This window comes from Canis lupus, chromosome 9 (assembly GCF_048164855.1).
Source record: "Canis lupus baileyi chromosome 9, mCanLup2.hap1, whole genome shotgun sequence".
Classification (NCBI taxonomy): Eukaryota; Metazoa; Chordata; class Mammalia; order Carnivora; family Canidae; genus Canis; species Canis lupus.
The window spans coordinates 51,732,474-51,751,433 of record NC_132846.1 but is presented as its reverse complement, the minus strand read 5'-3'; the positions used below and the strand labels follow the sequence as shown (position 1 = coordinate 51,751,433).

Here is an 18,960-nt window from a genome sequence, read left to right as displayed (position 1 = left end):
GGGATTCGATCCCGGGTCTCCAGGATCGCGCCCTGGGCCAAGGGCAGGCGCCAAACCGCTGCGCCACCCAGGGATCCCTCTTTCTTTCTTTCTTTCTTTCTTTCTTTCTTTCTTTCTTTCTTTCTTTCTTTCTTTATTTTTATTTTATTTATTTAATTGTGAGAGACACACAGAGAGAAGCAGAGACATAGGCAGAGGGGGAAGCAGGCTCCCTGAGAGGAACCCGATGCAGGGCTTGATTCCAGGACTCTGAGATCACGACCTGAGCCAAAGGCAGATGCTCAACCACTGAGCCAACCAGGTGCCCCCATCACTTGCATTTCTTAAAGACAATAATGATTTTACTTCGCTATTCTTACCAGCAACCTCCAGAGTTGTAAAATAGCTCAAAGAATGGAAGACTAGAATCAGATTAACTCAGAAAGATGTATCGTGCCTAGATGATGCCTTGTTTTCCTTTGAAGACCAAATGAATGAACTTGAGCTCTGACTTCAAAGGACAAAATAGGCTGGGTGTGAAAAAAGTATATATCCTAAAAAAGAACAAGGTAGCCTCACCTTTTGTCTCACAAAAGCAATATGGTGTAGCAGGTGCTCAAAGGCTGGTTTCTTTCGGCTAACATTTGAGTCCTTGCCATGTACCGAGCATCTTATTAGGTTGAACCACATGAAGTTGCCAATATTTGACTCATTTGACCAAAACATGGCAGCTTCAGCCTAATGAAAATCTTAACGTAGATTCTTATTTATTCCTTACACCTGTGCGGTAGGTACTCCCCACCCACACAAACCCCCACCCACTTTTATTTATTTATTTTTAAATTTTTATTTATTTACGATAGTCACAGAGAGAGAGGCAGAGACACAGGCAGAGGGAGAAGCAGGCTCCATGCGCCGGGAGCCCGATGTGGGATTCGATCCCGGGTCTCCAGGATTGTGCCCTGGGCCAAAGGCAGGCGCCAAACCGCTGCGCCACCCAGGGATCCCCCCACCCACTTTTATAAATGACAAAAGCACCAAGAGGTCAAAGAACTTGTCCAATAATACCAACCTCTTAGCAAATGGTTAAAGCAAGATGCAAACCCCCGTGGCCAACTCCAGACCCAGACGATAATCCCTGTGATGCGCTATTCAAAACCCTGCAGAGTCCTGAGCTGATGGGGACAGGAGTGGTTTCTTAGAACTGTGCCCAGTCCCCAAGAGTTTCACTTTGGCGAAGCCCGGATCCCAAGTGCTGCCACTACCTGGCTTTCCGGGCCATCCTCCGCACCTGCCTCGTGTCGCGTGCTTACATCCCCTCGCAGTCCCCATCAGGCCCCTAAAATCATCACCGCCCCTCAGAGTTCCCCATCTTCCTCACGAGCCGAGGTTTAATTTCACGGCCCGGGTACCCTAGCTTGTGAGGACCCCTGCCCCGGTGTCTCCCCAGAAGGGGTGGGTGGTCCCACGGTCTGATCCAGGATAAAAGTGGATGGATGACACGCGGCGGCGGGGCGGGGTCTTCCGGCCGCTCCCTCAACCGTGTCTGGCCGCTGGCTGTCCCGGGACGTCAGCTTCACCCCCGAGTCTGCAGGGCCTGCGGGTTTGAGGAGCTCTGAGAACGCCCCGAGCAAATCGGGCGCCCGGTGGGGGGCAGGTGCCCCTCGGGCCGCGCCTCCAGCAGGGGAGCCGAGGAGCCTGGGAGGAGTTACTTCGTGGCCCTCCTACCCCGCAACCCCACCTCGGGGTCCTTGCACACCTCCGCTCCAGCGCAGGTCCTGGGACCCCCCGCGGTCGGCGGCGGCGGCAGAGGGCGGAGGGGCGGCCAGATCTAGGGGACACCGGGCGCTGACCCCAGGGAGGCCCGCGCCCCGCGCAACACCGCCCCCGCGCCAGGCCCCGCCCCCGCGCCAGGCCCCGCCCCCGCGCCAGGCCCCGCCCCGCGCCAGGCCCCGCCCCCGCGGCAGGCCCCGCCCCCCGTCCGGCGGCCCCGCCCCCCGCCCCGCGCGCCCCGGCTCTGGAGGAGGCGAGGCCGGGCGCGAACGGCCGCGCGGGAGCCGCTCGGGAGGCGCGGCGGGAGCGGCGCCGAGAGGGAGACGATGCCCCGACTGCCCGGCCGCGCGGGGCTGCTGCTCGGCGTGGGGCTGCTGGCGGCGCTGCTGGCCGCGGGCCGGGCGCTCCCCCTGAGGAAGCCGCGGCCCCGGGGCCCCGCGAGGCTGGCGGAGGTGAGCGGCGGGGCGGGGGCGCGAGCGGCGACCCCCGAGGGCGGGCGCGGGGCAGGGGGCGGGCAGGGGCCGGGCAGGGGGCCAGGGCCGCCGGGCCCCGCGGAGCAGCCCGGCGCCCCCGCCCGCGGCCGCCGCGCCCTGAGCGAACCTGTCCTGCAGCCCTCCTGTCCGGGGCCGCGCTCCCAGAGGGGCTTGGAGCGCGGACGGGGGAAGGCGGCGCCGCGCGGAGTTGCCGAGGTTCGACCGTCGGAATAACCCGCCGGTGCGGCCTCCGGTCAAACCTGCAAAGGATCTGAGCCCCTTTGGGTGTGAATTGAGATGAGATGAGGCAGTGAGTGGGGTCTTCCGACCTGCGGGGCGGTAACATCAGCCGGGAAACTTGATACTCCTACGTACTTGGAAGAGCAGACGGGGTCGCTAAGTCGTGGGGGAGGGGCTGCTTCCTGGGTGGTCTGCGAGTGGGATTTGGAGACGCGACTGAAAACAGAGGAGCGAGTTGGAAGCGGTTGACACGTGGGAGGGACCAGGGTCCGCCAAAACCTGCCTCCTTTCACCAGGGTCGACAGTCCAGCCGTTCCTGCGTGGACTGCAGGGGACACTCATCCCCCTGGGGACAGAACCCTCCAGACCTGCTCCAGGGCATGCAGGCTGGTGTGGCGGGGGTCCTGGCTCTTCCCGTGCACCGAGCTGTTCTAGGAGGCGGACAGACCCGTTCTTCATGTTTTCCAGATGGGGACACGGAGAGGTCCGGCGGTGCAGGAGTCCCGAGCTTGGGGGGCTAGTCTGCGCACACTGCTGAGGCCCTCCAGAGGCAGTGGGAAGCAACGGCCTGCACGTGGGGTCTCTGTGGACTGGTGTTTATCCGCCTTTTTTCTTTTCTTTTCTTTTTTTTTTATCCACCTTTTTCTCAATGCTGCCCTGCTAAGGAGACTTTTGGGTATTTTTCCCCCTAAGTGCCTTTCCCACTGAAATTTTAATACCATAGAGATTCTATGTTCTATGGTACTTTGATGTGTTACAAACCATTGTAATATCCAAGATTTTTTTGCCCCTTGTTGAGAGTATATCCTATAGAGCAGAGTCTCTCAACCTCCACACTCCTGTCATTTGGGGTTGTAAAATTCTTTGTTGTGCATCGTAGGGTATTTAGCAGCATCCCTGGCCTTGACCCACTGGATGCCTGTAGCACCCACTTCTGGACAGACCCAGACATTGCCCAGTGTTTCCTGAGCGACACCCCCCCCCCATTGTTGGCAACCAGTGTTGTAGTCAAATCCAGGGGAACTGAACAGCCAGTCCCACCTCCTAGCTGGAGATGACAGCGGTCATAAAATTAATTGAGTTGGCATTTTTTCCTACTCATTTGATGTATTTTCTATCTTCATACTTACTGCTTTGTATTGCGATTATTTTTTATTTTTGATTTGCCAATTTTTCCCCCAAGACCAGCCTCAAGGATGAGTTATTTCAGAGCCAAAGGCATATCCTCAGCCCTAATTTAGGGCCTAGTGGAACCCTCAAAAATATGTTAAAGCAAATCAGTGCCATGAAGGAAAAACAGTGTGGAGCCCAGGGCCTGGGGTTCTATTCCCAGTGGGTTATTAACTCATGTATGATTCTCCTTGGATGATTTCCTGACTTTTTAAAAAAGATTTTATTTATTTATTCAGTAGAGATACAGAGAGGCAGAGACACAGACAGAGGGAGAAGCGGGCTCCATAAAGGGAGCCCAGTGCGGGACTCGATCCCAGGACCCTGGGATCATGCCCTGAGCCGAAGACAAAAGCTCAACCACTGAGCCACCCACGTGTCCCTGATTTCCTGACATTTAAAATAAGGGGCTAAGTCATCTCCATGATCCCATCCAGCTCAAACGTCGCTTCAGATGTGTATTAAAGCTCTTCCACATCAAGGTTAAGGAATCACGTTGAGATAAGACAGACTGCTACTCTGGGGCCTGAGGTAATATGTCAGAAAAAACTGACAATCCAAAGACTTTTAAGAAGCTGAAGAACATAAACCGGCCTTGATCTAAAAGTACAGGATGACTGCAGGGACATGAGCCTTCCCTGGGCCTTGCAGGGTCAGTGCAAAGTACTTTATGTGATGCTATTTCATTGTCACATCACTCTGACCCGGGTGTTATTCCCATTTTCCAGAGGGGAAAATCAAGGCACAGAGCCAGTAAGCCTGAGATTAGGAGCCAGGTTTGTCGTTTCAAGAACTATACCAGGGGTCTTATGGTGCATCTTCCCAGCCGGGTCATCCAAAGTCTTGAAAAGTCTTAAAATCATCAGCATCATGAACGAAATGTGCCACCCTCTCTCTGGGCAGGCCTGTTGCTGAGCCTCAGTTTACCCCCACAATCGAATGAGAGAACCGCCTGCTGGGTGAGAAAGCACCATACACATGTGTGGCATCGTCGTTACAAGGGGTTGGTGGGTGCTAGTCGAGCAAAGAATGACAGAGCTCTGCCTTGGGTGTCTTCTGCTCTAGTTAGGGTGAGAACACCACCCAAACGGCCACAGCGCCTGGCATGTTGTGTCCTTTGTCTTGTTCTCCTCATTTTTGGGATGACGAAACTGACAGTGGGTCTAATAACTAGCCTGCACTTCTGCAGCTAGTAAGTGGTGAGCCAGGATAGAAACCCAGCGTGGCTTTATTCCAGGGCCTCTGGAAACCTCGCCCTGGCACCACCACCTCCTGGGCAGGCAAGGGAAGACCTATGGGCTCAGGTGGGGAAGAACAGGGTCGGGGACTTGAGACCACAAGAGGATGATGGAGAGGGGAAATAGGGAAGAGAGAAGTGAGAAAGGACAGCTCCTCTGGGCTGCACGGACTGTCCCGCATGAAGGGTCCCACATGGGGCAAAGCTGCAGGAGATCCTGCTGTAGCCACAGGGGTTTGGTCTCCAGGGGTGGATGGACAGACGCATGTATGAGGGTAGGGGCCAAGAGTGAAGAGCTCAGGCACAGGGGAGGGAGCCTGCCGGCCTGGGGCAGCATCACACACATGGGTCAGGGTGCTGAGTCAGCACTTCGGTCCTGGTCATCGTGCAGCCACTTGCCTGGCATCAAGGGTTGGGTCGCAGGAAGGGTGGGTTGAAAGGTCCCACTGCCAGGCCCTGGCACCAAGAAGCAGGTATTTTCCTGCAGGTTGGTCTTCTTTGGTTGGGGTGTGCCCACTTTCTAGCCCAGTGAGTGAGTGTCACCAGGGGGATTGGCACCCAGGTGTGCGTGATGCCAAGCTTATGGCTTTGCCCGCAACCGGCTACCTCCTTGACCCTGATCATGACCGTCACCCTCCCTGCAGACCGTTCTTTCTGCTTAGAATTTGGAACTACTGGAAAGCTGGTTGAGGGAGAAAGGGAAGAATAGGAACGGGGGCCAGGAGGCTGGGCTGCTGGGGAGTCCCAGACAAGTCCTCTCCTCACTGGCCCTCGGTGTCCTAAGCTTGTCCTCCCCTTTGCCCCTCACTTGGTGGTTATGAAGATCAGAGGGAAAGGTAGATGTGAAAAGTAGAACATCCTGCTCTCCTGTTTTGGGCATTGGGCACATTCTGCACCTGAGTGGCAGTCGGTGAACCGGAAGGTTCAGCCCTTGCCTGGAGTTGGTCAAGCCCAGGGCATAAGCGCACAGACCCTCCAGCCAGACCATCGGCATCGAGTCCTGTACTGCCAGCCCCCTGTGTGGCCCCAGCCAAGTTCCCTTACCTCCCTGAGGCTTGGCTGCCCCATCTATGAAGTGAGGATGATGCTAGCAACTGCCCAAAGGGTCGTGAGACGTCAGTGAGTCAGTACACAGAGCCTGCGTGGCAGCGCTGACTAGAGTTGGAGGGGCCCAGGGCAGAATGAGAACTTGGGGCCTCTAAGCGTTTCAAGATGGCAGCAGCAGAGCGTTAAGTCAGCTGCAGAGGGCAGCCCCGTGGTGCAGCGGTTTAGCGCCGCCTGCAGCCTGGGGTATGGTCCTGGAGACCCGGGATCGAGTCCTGCGTCAGGTTCCCTGCATGGAGCCTGCTTGTGTCTCTCTCTGCCTGTCTCTGCCTCTCTCTCTCCCTCTCTCTCTCTCTATGAATAAATAAATAAAATCTTTAAAAAATAGAATAAAATAAATCAGCTGCAGAGCCTGTGCCAGTCCCCAGGGCACACGGCATGAAGCCAGGCCTGGTGCTTGCAGGGTGCGCTCTCGGTCGTACTCTTATTAGAGCGAGGAGCTCTGAGGTCTCCGCTGGGTGCAAGGTGGGCTGGATTAGTGCGTGCCGGGGGGGTGGGGGCGCGAAGTCCAGCCCCTCCTCTGCCTCTGGTCCTCTGGCCTACCTAAAGGGGCAGCTGCTGTTGAGTGCTTAGGTCTCCAGCCCCCCCGGGAGGCTGGGGTGACCGTGTGTGCGGCCTGGCTCTGTACCGGTGGGCGTGGGCCTCAGGAGCTGGGGCTGCAGGGACGGAGGTGCTGGGCTGCACCTGGCCACTGGGTTTCATCGTCCAGAGCAGTTCCTGACCCCTGAGGCGGAGGGAAGGGAGGTCAGGGGAATGGTGCGGGTGCTGAAGCAGGTGAGCGGGCAGGTCCATGCAGCACGGGGAGGCCTGTACGCACGGGGGCTTTCTGTTAACTGGAAACACATGGGGCAGGGCTGCCGGGCCAAGCCTGGGGGGATACACATGGGCCTCTGTGTGTGTGTGTGTGTGTGTGTGTGTGTGAGAGAGAGAGAGAGAGAGAGAGAGAGAGAGAGACCGGTGGGGATAGATCTTGGCATATATCTATACATCTCCTGTCTATCTGGGCATTGACACCTTTCCCCAAAAGAAAAGACTTGGGTATTTGTACAAGCGTGAAGCTCCACATGCCAGCGTAGCAGATGGGGGAGGTGGTCCTGTGGGATAGGACAGGTGTTCTTGAATGTGCCAGAGCCTCAGAATTCAGGCCATGGGAATACACACCCCCTCCGAGTTCCTGCGTCAGTGGCGGTGCTGGGGACTTGAGACCAATTAAGATGTGAAGAACTAATGGTGCCTGGTGAGAGGGGCTAGTCTCCTGTTTCCCTAAAACCATCTGTCACCACTCTAGGTAAGGCTCACCGCACACTTGCCATGTTTGAGGCAACCGTCGTCCTACCTCAGCAACCATGCAAGGCAGAGACTGCCCTGTCCTTAATTTATGGAGGGAGGATGTAGGGCAAGCACAGGTTGGGTTAACCTGCCCGAGGTCACAGCTAGTAAATGTACAAGTTGGGATTTGAACCCAGGCCGTGTGGCCTCCAGCCTATACTCATTACCACTACATTCAGCCGCCAGCAAGATGACAAAAGTGGAAGTGCTTTGTGAGTACAGAGGTGGTGCACACGAAGGGCTGTCAACGTGCGTGCACCCGTGCATGGGTGTTGACATCAGGCTGAGCTGAGTTCGAACCCAAGCTCCAATACTGTGGCTATGGTGACCTCACACAAATCCCTTCCCCTGTCTGAGCCTCCATAGCCTCATCATTAACCTAGAGACAGTCACATTCAGCTCTCGGGGTTGCTCGCCTTCATCCAGTCACTCAGCAATGATTTATTGAGCTCCTCCTGTGTACCAGGCACTGTGCTAGGCACAGGATACAGCAGGAATAGAGCAAAGAGCCCTACCTGTGCTCTAGCTGGGGTGATAGGAGGTGCATAAATGGCCTAGCCCAGGGCTGGTAGGGAAGATGTGCTCAGACAATACAAGTCAGAGCTCTGGGGACTCTGCCCATATCCCTACAGGCCTTACTTACGATTGCCAGTGTCCAGCTGCCAGAGGGCCTGTTCTGAGCTGTACGTGGCAAGCCTGAGGTGCCTGGGGAACACATCCTCTCCTCCACCGGGCAGCCCTCAACCAATGACTGGTGGGATCTGTAGGTATGTGGCCCAGGTTCTCGCTTCTGGGGGAGTGACTGAAGCTCCTAAGTGGGAGCTGAGCTCCACTTGTCCACCACGGTCACTATCTTGATGGAGCATTCTTTATTAGCTGCCTCCTGTCCCTGACTCATGCCCCTGCTCTCTGCTGGTGTCTCTTGGAATCGCCTTCCAAAGGAACAGGTTGCCCTTGAATTCTTTGTCAGGGTTGGCTTCTGAAGAAACCCAAACTAAGACTGATGTCCCCCCTCTACTCCACTCCTGGGTTTCCCTCGGGCCTGAAACACAGGCAGGAGGCTCCAAGAGTGGCTCCAGAGGAGGGTGGAGTGTGTGGCTGTGATGTTTAGCCATGGCTTCCTATGGCCTTTGCTCTTCATCTGGTCCACCTGGGCACCAAGGAGTGGCGAGGTTAAAGAGGGCTGGAAACAAACATTCTGAGCACCTGCTGGGTACCAGGTCTTTCCCATCACTGTTCCTGTTTTACAGATAAGGATGCTCACAGAGGTTATGTCCCCTGTCCGGGTCCCACAGGTCAGAAGCAGGCTATTCAGGGATTTAGACCTAAGCAGCCTGACTTCAGGGCAGGGTTTCTTTCTTTTTTCAAGTTTATTTATCCACATATGTATGTATTTAAGTAATCTCTATACCCAGGGAGGGACTCAAATTCATGATCCTGAGATCAAGAATCACATGCCCTTCTGACTAACCCAGCCAGGCCCCCCAGGAGCAGAACTTCTTAACCACAGCATTGTTGACATTCTGGGCTGGGTAATTTTTGTGGGGGCTGTCCTGTGTGTCGTGGGATCTCTGGCCTCACCCACCAGGGCCAATAGCATCCCTCTCTGATTGTGACAATCTCAAATGTCTCCAAACATTGCCAGATGTCCTCAGATGAGAACCACTGCCCTATTTGCTCACAAGGCAGCAACATCCACATCAGCCAGGAAGGCTGCAGACTCTGAAGTCCTGATGTCCTGAGACTGCCTGTCTTCATACCCCAGAGGTGACAGAGGAGCCACTGAACCAAGTCATGGGGACAGTTAGGGCTTTGGTGGCATTGTGGGTAGGAGCTGCCAGGAAGGAAGGATATGAGGATGTGCCAGGCCTCCCAGACTGGTCAGCGAAGGGGCCGAGTCATTCTATTACTCATCTGTCCATCCTCTGCTCATCCAGCCCGGCTGTTTAGACCAGAACACATAGACTCAGCAGCAGACACCAGGGCCAAGCTCAGAAGGGCCCACAGTGATTAATGCAGAAGCCTTGGAGCCAGGTGTCTGCGGAAGACTGAAGGGAGGGGGCTAAAAGGGAGAAACTGAAGGTTCTGATTCTCTTTTCCAACCCAAGAAAAGAAAGTCATAGTGAGAAACTAGGCTGAATAAGCCTCTGAAATGTGAAGTAGACTCTGCACACTCCTCCCTGTAGTGTCAGAGGGTAACGGTTAGGAGTGTGGGCTCTGAGGCGCCTGGCTGGCTCAGCTGGTAGAGCGTGTGATTCTCGATCTCAGGGTTGTGGCTTTGCGCCCCACTTTGGGTGTAAAGATCACTTAAAAGTAAACCCTTAAAAAAAAAAAGAATGTGGGCTGTAGGCCCAGACTCTCTGGTTCAAATCCTGGCTCTACCACTAAATGTCTCTGTGACCTTGGGCAAGTTACTTGCCTTCTCTGTGTTTTAGTTTCAATTGTCCATGTGGAGATGACAGCTAGCACCTACCTCTGAGGGTTGTTGGGAGGATGAAATGAGTGATTAAGTGTTTAGAATAATGCCCAGCGGGCAGCCCGGGTGGCTCAGCAGTTTAGTGCCGCCTTCAGCCCAGGGCATCATCCTGGAGACCTGGGATCGAGTCCCATGTCGGGCTTCCTGCATGGAGCCTGCTTCTCCCTCTGCCTGTCTCTCTCTCTCTCTCTCTCTCTCTCTAATAAATAAATAAAATCTTAAAAAAATAATAATGCCTGGCACACAGATGCTGTGGAAATGGTTGATAATTATGACAGTCCTTCCAGGTAAGAATTATCCTCATTTTGTAGATCAAGTTGAATGAGCTAGTAAGAGGCAGAGCTGGGACTTGAGCCCAAGCTGATCTGACTGTCCAGACCTGTGTTTTTTCACACCGCTTCAGATATGAGGTGGGAGATGGGGTCAAGGCTGTGGACCAAGCAGAGCAGGATCCAGAGGCTCCCAGCCCCTGAGACTCAGAAAGGCAGCTCTGGACAGTGCTCTTCCCGTCCTGTGGTAGAGACCTGAGCAATGGCTGCAGCCCGGAAGTAGGTGGATGGACTCCCCAGTGTCCCACTGTCTGAGCAGAGTCGGAGACAACCAGAGTCTTTTACTTACTATCTGAGCAGAAGCAGGGACGGTCCCAGTGTGGACCCTATGGCGCTGGTCGGTGTGGGGAATTAACACAGATAGGCAGCTGGACCAGCACCTGGAGTGGGCAAAGGTGCCAGGCCCCAGGTGGGCGGGTGGAGGAGGGTAGCAGTGGGTGGAGATGCTAAGGAATACAGCCCCCCCACGTGGACAGCTTGGGAGGGCCAGTGGCCTGCTGGGGGAAGGCCCAGGTCTGCCCCTCACTTCCCTGCTGGCCTTTCTGGGGCTTCCTGCTGACAGGAGGCCCCCTGTCTGTTCCGGGGCAGGGGCCCTGGGGAACTCTGAGGCATGTGGTCTATTAACTGCCCAGTCACCCCTCCCTCCCACCTCTCTCCTTCAGGTACCAGCCTCCCCAGATCGCAGCTCTCCTAGGGAAGAAGAGGGGATCCCACCGCTCCCCAGAACCCGCTTCCAGGCAGGGCCACGGCGGCACAGGCGTCGGGCTCTCAGTGAGCCAGCAGCCCTGAGCCCAGACAAGGCGACCCCTCCCAGGACCCTGGAGGATGCTCCCTTGCTGCTTGAGCTGCAGAAGCTGCCAGGATTGGCCAACACAGACTTGAGTGCCCCAAACCCCAACATCCAGGTGAGAGCTGCAGGAGGACCGTGGTCATCCAGAGAGGAGCTAGGCTGAAGGGCTCCACCCTGAGGTCAGGTGTCCCCATCCTTCCTTGGAGGGCAGGGGTCCTGTTTGGGTCACAGAAGATGGAGTCGTGGGAGTACTCCTCCTCCACTTCCCAGCTTCAGACTGAGCAGGGCGCAGGGCCCCTGAGCCTGGGTTTTCTAGTCCATGGCAAGGGACAAACAGCCCTGGCAGGGCCGTCATGGGGACCAAACGAATAGAGAAGCTTCGTGAGCAGCAGAGGCTTCCGGGAATATGGGGTGGGGAGGGACCTGTGGCCTTCCCCCAGGCCCAACCCTTACTGCAGGGTTGGTTGAGTGCACAATAGGATGGGCTGGTAGTGGGGGGCTGCCCCTGAGGGGCTCTATGGGGCCAGTGGGATTCTAGTTTATGTTTTCCACACCAGGCCTCAATCCCGGATAGTAGCAGCATCTACAGTTTGCCAAACACTTTCATGAAAAGAGAAAAGGCCACAAAAAGTGTAAAATCTAATATTCTAAAATTGTTTAAAAGTGTGTGTGTGGGGATCCCTGGGTGGCTCAGCGGTTTAGCCCCTACCTTTGGCCCAGGGCCCTATCCTGGAGTCCCAGGATCGAGTCCCACGTCGGGCTCCCGGCATGGAGCCTGCTTCTCCCTCCTGTGTCTCTGCCTCTCTCCCTCTCTCTCTCTCTCTCTATCATGAATAAATAAATAAATCTTAAAAAAAAAAAAGTGTGTGTGTGTGTGTGTGTGTGTGTGTGTAAAACCTGGAAGTTTAATCATCAAAATGTTATCTGTCAGAGATGGAGTGTGGGTGATTTTAATTTTTTTCATTATATTTTGCTGATTTTCCCCCCAATTTTGTTCAGTAACCTCATACTATTTTATTTTATTTTATAAAGATTTAATTTACTTATTCATGACAGATTGAGAGAGAGAGAGGCAGAGACACAGGCAGAGGGAGAAGCAGGCTCCATGCAAGGAGCCCAATGTGGGACTTGATCCTGGGACCCCAGGATCACGCCCTGAGCTGAAGGCAGACCTCCAACCGCTGAGCCACCCAGGTGTCCCTGTAACCTCATATTATTTTATAATAGCCCAAGATAATGTCTGCAAAGTTCACTTTCACATAAATGATTTTATGTTCCTTATTTTCCGGCCACAGTGTGGCAAGTGAGGGGACCCTCCCTGCCCCCCCTTACAGGCCCCCTACCACCACCTCCCCTGACCAGGGGCCACTATGGAAGTTTGCTATCTTCGCATTAGTTTCCAGTCCTACAGTGAGCCCCAGGGCTGTTAATGGCTCCTGAGGGTGGGCAGCCTGCAGGCTGCTGGAGTCACAGTTCACAGCCAGCTTCTCTTAAACTAGTGGGTCTCTAGCCTGGCACGTGTTAAAGCCACCATGCCTGGCCCCAGTTAGTTTAAAACATGTTTATAGTTGGGTCAGGGAGTCTGAAATATCAAGGTGATTCTGATGCACAGCCAAGTCTTTTTTTTTTTTTTTAAAGATCTTATTTATTTATTTGTAGAGACAGAAAGGGGGGGGGGGGCAGAGGCACAGCCAGAGGGAGAAGCAGGCTCCATGCAGGGAGCCTGATGTGCGACTTGATCCAGGGTCCCCAGGATCACACCCCAGGCTGCAGGCGGCGCTAAACCGCTGCACCACCGGGGCTGCCCTGCACAGCCAAGTCTTAAATTGTGACTTCATGGGCCCTGGGAAGCCAGGAAGTTTGGTGAAGAGAATGAGGTGGTTTGGAGGGAAGGTGGGGCCTCTACCCCTGACCCCCCTTGCTTGTCACCTCTCCTCTCCTTGGAGTCTTGCTCTGAGCCCTCCTTCACTGGCCGGCCTATGTCTGACCCTCTGCAGGTGACCATCGAGGTGGTGGAGGATCCGCAGGCCAAGGTGGAGATGGACCTACCCAGCAATCGCTGGCCACAGGATGCCTCAAGCTGGCTGCCCACCAAGGAGCTCTTCTGGCCCCTATTCTGGGGGTATCTAGAGGGAGAGGAGGGAAGGACTGATCTCAAGGGCAGAGCCCCAGGGGAAGAAGAGGAGGAGGAAGAGGAGGCGGAGGAGGATTACCCTGTAGAGTACAGCGAGAGTGAGGACCAGGAGGACAGCGATGACGAGGAGGAGCTTGGGTTCAGTGGGGCCACAGGCAGCTGGGAGCAGGGCTGGCTGGCCCCTGGGGACTGGGCCTTCAAGGAGCCTGATGGCTATGGTGAGCACCCCTCCCCCATCTTGGCATCCCGGGCAGCTGCATCTGGAGGTCCTGAGTGGAAATGGGGCTTGAGAGAGTCCTGAGAGCTTCCTGAGCAGGGACAGCTGTGGAAACCCGGAGTTTAGGCTTGTAGAAACACCATCACCCCCTACGTAGCAACATCACCCATAGCTTGCAAAATTTGGAGGGTTTTTTTTTCCCAAATATTTGACCTTCGCAACGGCCCTGAGACACCCTAAACAAAACGGACACTTGTTAATTTTATATATATTCCTAGCTATCAGTTGCCAACAAATCAGGAAATATTATAAACCCCACCAGTCACAACTGACCTTGTTTTCAGACTGTGTCGGTTTGAATCTTGGCTCTGCCGCTTCCAGCTGAGTGGCCTTGGACAAGTTACTTAACCTCGCTATGCCTCATTTCCTGCCTCTCTAAATGGAGACTGGGGGTAGACGGTATTAAGGGAGTTAATACACGTAAAGTGCCAGCATATAGTAAACTAAATATTGGTTGTTTTTATTGGAAAACAACAGAACAGCACAGTCTAGAAAATGCTCCCTCATGCCTAGCCAGCCCCCAGTTCTTTTTTTTTTTTTTTTTAAGATTTTATTTATTTATTCATGAGAGACACAGAGAGGCAGAGACACAGGCAGAGGGAGAAGCAGGCTCCCCATGGGGAGCCTGATGTAGGACTTGATCCTGGGATCCCAGGATCACGCCTTGAGCTCAACCACTGAGCCACCCAGGTGACCCCCCAGTTCTTTTTTTTTTATGCTGCACTTCAGGTTTCCCTGGGCATGGACCTGTTTCATGTGCAGTTGCAGCCATTCTCCCCAGAGCCCCTGGTGTTTCGTCCTTGGACGGTGGTGCCATGATTAAGACTAAGGCACAGCAGACTTTCCCCCATTCACCAAATAATGTAAACTAGCAGAATTTTCATGCCTTTTCAACTTTTCTCCCATTAATTTTCTTTAAACTCTTGGTACCTGCCTGCTCAGACCTGCCTGGGAAGTGAGAAGAGAGTTGGCTATGTCAGTACTTTGGGGGTTCCACAGATACCCCCTACCCTCCAGGTCTCAACCCTGTGCAGCCAGAGGGCTGTACATGCAGTCAGAGTGTATATCAGGTTCCTCAGACCAGGACGGGGCCCCTAATGTGGGAAGTCAGGAACTTCCTTTATATCCCAGTGCCAGGGCAGTCTTGTTGGCCATGGTTTTGACTGACATGATTCGCATGGGGGTCCACTCTACAGGGGCCCCCAGCTGAGGGACAGGTAGGGGCTGAGATCCAGCCCACGCTTTGTCCACTAGGCTGGGAGCCCTGGCATGGGCGGCGTCCTCCTGAGGACGGGGCGCCTTCTGCTAATTGGCACCAGTGCCCACTCACCCCTGGCTCCCTGCCTTGACCCAGATGATGAGCTTCCAGAGGAGTGGAACCCCTGGTTTCCCTGCAGTGGGAGCTGCAGCAGCGGCAACCAGAGAAGGACTCGTCCCTGCGGCTAGGCCTGCACTGCCGCCGAGTCCCCGGTCTGTGACCTGCCCCCTTGTCCTGGTGAGAGGAGCCGCGCCCTGGAGCCTGCAGAGGCAGCGGCTTACACTGCTGCGGGCCTTGTTTGAGGGGTGCTGAGAGAGGAGATGCAGGAAGCTCACAAATGTGGTGGTCCTGCCTCGGCCCAGGCCCGTCCCGGATGCTGTGGCCACCAAGAGCCTGGTGAGGGCTGGGCTTCCCCACTGGGAGCACAGAGGTGCCCCGGGGCCCACCAGTCTGGCCTCCTCTCTTCCCAAAGGCACCGAGGAGAAGGACCCCTTGGGCTTCCCCAGTGAGGGGTAGCAGCCCCTGGCCCACAATGCTACGGACATGCTCAGCCCAGGTCAGTGAGGAGCTAGGCCCTGCTCCTGGGGTTGGGGGAGAACCTCATGGGGAGGGCGGAGTATCATTGCACAGATAATCTCACCTCCATCCACAGAGACAAAGTACATGTTCCAGCTGGAAGATTAGCCTCCCCAGCAAAGGGGCCCTAGGATTTCTAGGTCCCCCTAACCAGGCCACTGACCTTTCTCAGCCTGATATTCCTGCTGGGAAGAGGGTCCTGATGGGAGCCACAGAACCTGGAGATCACGCTGTGGGGCCCCTTCTGCCTGGCTGCAGGATGGGAGGGGGATATCCCGGCTTCCACGACTGATCACTCGGGGGTACCCGGGCAGGCTCTGTGTGGGAAGGGGTCCTGGCAGAAACAGGTCAGGGGCCAGGAGTTTAGAACCGCTCCTTCCAGCAGCTTGGGAGCAGGCTGTGCTTTGACTAGGATATTCAGCCTCTGCATCTCTTGAGGTCACTTGCACCCCACAAGGAGGTAGGCAGCTGCCTGTGCTCAATACCGAGAAGCATCCTGAGCTGGGGTGGCGCGCCTGGTGCTGTGCGGGGCAGGGGATTCCTGGAAGGCTGAGGCTGGGGATCTGCCCTCGAGGAGCTCGGGTCCTAGGAGGAGAGGCACACATGACCAACTTCAGCACGGCGCCGCGCAGAGCGTGCCCAGAAGTTCTGGGGCAGAGGCGAAGGAGCAATTTGTTCTGTGTGGCTGGAGTCAGAGGCCACATGTCCAAGAGAGAAGGGAGGAGGACAGCACAGACAGAGGGGGCCACAGTGGGACACAGAGTGACACAGACAGAGTGAGCCTGAGAAGGAGGTAAGAACAAGAGTGGATCAATGGTGAAGACAGTGCAACGCTTTCTTACCACTGGCTTAAGACAGCTGTCTATGCCGCCCCCATCACCCCAGCTCCTTCCCCAAGATCCCAGATCTTTCCCACCATCCAGGGGGTGAAGGGAGACGCCCTGGCCGCACTCAGCGCCCAGGCCCCTGGGCCAGCATCCATTGAGTGGCTGCCTCTTGCTTCCTGGGTGGCGGGCGGGAGCCCCTCTCTGTCGTTGGGGGAGGCCTGGCCGGCGCACCCAGCTCTGCCGTGGGGCCTTCTCTGTCCAGGCATCCAGGCCTCGGCCCTCGATCAGCGGCCCCCTCCACCAGGGGGCTGACCCGTCCCCCACCCCCACCCCCCCGCAGATGTGGACAGCTGCGAGAAGTGGCTGAACTGCAAGAGCGACTTCCTGGCCGAGTACCTGCGCCGGGTGCTGCAGGACCTGCCCAGCTGCCCGTGCGCGTACCCGCTGGAGGCCGAGGCCCGCGCCGTGAGCCTGCAGGACGAGCGCCGGGGCCGCAGCTTCCGCTGGAGGGACGCCAGCGGCCCGCGGGAGCACCTGGACGTGTACCAGCCCACGGCGCGCTTCTGCCTGCGCTCGCTGCGGTCGGTGGAGAGCAGCACCCTGGCCGCCCAGCACTGCTGCTACGACGCGGGCAGCCGGCTGCTGACGCGGGGCAAGGGCGCAGGCGCCCCCGACCTGGTCAGCACCGACTTCTCGCCCGAGCTGCACTTCAAGGTGGACACGCTGCCCTGGATCCTCTGCAAGGGGGACTGGAGCCGCTACCACGCCGCGCGGCCCCCCAACAACGGCCGGGCCTGCGCCGACAACCCCCCCGAGGAGGAGTACCTGGCGCAGCTGCAGGAGGCCAAGGAGTACTAGCGGGGGCGCGGGCGCGGCCCTCACCCTGCCTCTGCCCTGCCTCTGCCCGACCCGGACAGGCCCGCTGCCTGTGAACCCAGGGCAGGTCAGCAGCCCGGTGTCCGTGCGCGGCTGGGGACGCGGTGGAGGGTACAGGGCCCGGGGTGCGGGAGGGAGCTCAGCGCCCTGAGTCACTGGGTGGACGGGGGAGATGTGTGTCTGCGGGGCTGCCCTCTCCTGACCCCTGGGGCGCTGTCCCAGCCTCGCCCCTCATTTCCTCCCTCTGCCCCTGAGCTGGGCTCTTCTGCCATCAGTGGCTCTGGGCACAGGTGAGAGCCGGGCTCTCCATGCACACCCTGACCTGTGCTGGGAGGTGGACAGCCAGCCTAGTGAGCAGCCCTCCTCTCTGGGTGGTTGTTAGAGGTCCCTGTCCCCCACCTGCTGGGAGCCATCGCACACCAAGACGGGGTCCCTGTTAGAGGTTATCCTCTGCTCCGAGCTGCCTTTTGGTGGACAGCACTTTGGTGTAGGGTGGAAGTCAACCAGTGGGGCCGAATGAGGACAGACAGGCTGAGGCGACTTAGACAAGGGCTGGCTCCAGGCAGGGAATGGGTCAACCCATTTGGGTCCCTTTCTTTGTCCAGCACCTCTGTTCTGTCTGGGTTGTAGGAGTGTGAGGGCCTGGGAGATGGTGCTGCCCTGAATGGGCACAGCCAGCAGGCTTGGGGTGCGCTCACAACCGACTTGGGAGGGTGTGCACCATGGGGAACTGGTAAAACAGTTTTCTGGTCAGGCGTGGTGGCAGGGAAGCCCAGATTCGGGTCATTTCTGTGGTGTCAATACTCCCACCACGGCCCACTTCATGCTCCCAAGTGGATGTGATTGCATGCCCCGAGCTCAGAGCTGCACATAAGCAGCTCTCCTAGCACACCTTGTGCTTCTTCCCTGCCCCTCTCACCACCACCGCCACCCCCAACCATACTTTCTTGCCTTCTGTGGGGTTGAAATGCTGAAGTCCAAACTGTCCTGTTCACAAAAGATCCAAAAGGTGGGGACCTCAGCTCCTAGATAGCTGCCCTGAAGCTCTTTGTGATCCTCAGCAATAAAGCACTTTATTTTCAAATTCTGTTTGATGAAGAATGTGGAGCCTCAGTAGAGGTATAGGGAGCCCTGTTTGCAGCCCAAGCCAAGCCCCCCAGCGTTGTGACTCCCTAACCCAGCTGGGCGGGCAGAGCTCCCAAAGTGCAGAGGTTAGATGTAGATGTGAGTTATCCCTACTCACACTTCTACAGAGTTGCCTGGGAGGCAGGGAGGAGCTGGCTGGACCTCAGGGGCACCTTCACTAGTTCTTGGGGACAGGAGGACTTCCAAGTCAGAGGTAAGTTGCATGCACTCCAGTGGATGTGGTTTGCTGCCAGGGGATCTGACACAGAGTTGCCAAAGGATTACACCCGGAAGATGACGGAAGTGGACCTGTACCCTGCCTTGGTTGCTCCCCTTAACAGACCCTGCACTGTCACTCCTGGCATTTGGGGAAGAACAGAGACACATCAGAAAGTAGGATGAGACAAGGTGTGTCCAGAGCCATCGCCTAGAGATGCTCAGAGAGCCAGATGTTTCCATAACCATCACACCTGGAGGTAAGTTTATTAGTCTGGTCCTGGACCACAGTCTAAAAATACTGTGGCACAACTAAAATATTATAGGGCCAGAGACGCTAGATCAAGTCACCAGATGGGATCCAAATTCATTCCCTTTCTCTCATCTCGGGGAATCAGGGTATTTTAATTATCCTTTAGCAGAAATTTTTTAAAATTTATTTGAGAGAAAGAATGAGTGGGAGGAGGAGCAGAGGGAGAAGGAGAGAAGGAATCCCAAGCAGACTCTATGCTGAGTGCAGAGCCTGAGAGGGGGCTCCGTTCCAGGACCCTGAGATCATGACCAGAGCTGAAATCAAGAATTGGCCACCCAACCGACTGAGCCACCCAAGTGCCCCAGCAGAAACTTTATTAAACACTTGAACACATTGTCTAAATTAAATCTGTACCTAGTGTCTGTCGATTACCCAAATTGAGTTTGGCCGGCCACATTTTTGATCTGTAAGTGACAGACGAAACTGCTACTATGTCAGGCCATAGATGACAGAAGATA

General features: G+C 56.0%; 1 protein-coding gene across 3 annotated transcripts; it reads left to right on the top strand.

Annotated features, from left to right (window-relative positions):
• The first annotated feature begins 2,000 nt into the window (after positions 1 to 2,000).
• ISM2 (isthmin 2) lies at positions 2,001 to 18,864 on the top strand. 3 transcript variants are annotated; one of them, XR_012036978.1, is made up of 7 exons: positions 2,001 to 2,204; positions 10,773 to 11,015; positions 12,898 to 13,252; positions 16,313 to 16,915; positions 18,102 to 18,187; positions 18,315 to 18,449; positions 18,735 to 18,864. XR_012036978.1 is itself a non-coding variant. In XM_072839492.1 (4 exons), the coding sequence occupies exons 1-4, from the start codon at positions 2,079 to 2,081 to the stop codon at positions 16,828 to 16,830; spliced, it is 1,242 nt and encodes a 413-aa protein (XP_072695593.1). In that variant the 5' UTR covers positions 2,001 to 2,078; the 3' UTR covers positions 16,831 to 17,932. The 3 variants fall into 3 exon arrangements, 1 of the variants encoding a protein (XP_072695593.1); XR_012036979.1 differs by lacking the exon at positions 18,102 to 18,187; XM_072839492.1 differs by lacking the exons at positions 18,102 to 18,187; positions 18,315 to 18,449; positions 18,735 to 18,864 and having other exon boundaries at positions 16,313 to 17,932.
• The last annotated feature ends 96 nt before the right edge of the window (positions 18,865 to 18,960 follow it).

Bases quoted from the DNA above. Each gene is read 5' to 3' on its own strand.
- ISM2 (XM_072839492.1), top strand. From the start codon at position 2,079: ATGCCCCGACTGCCCGGCCGCGCGGGGCTGCTGCTCGGCGTGGGGCTG. The intron at 2,205-10,772 runs GTGAGCGGCGGG...TCTCTCCTTCAG, and splicing joins GCCCCGCGAGGCTGGCGGAG to GTACCAGCCTCCCCAGATCG. The intron at 11,016-12,897 runs GTGAGAGCTGCA...GACCCTCTGCAG, and splicing joins CCCCAAACCCCAACATCCAG to GTGACCATCGAGGTGGTGGA.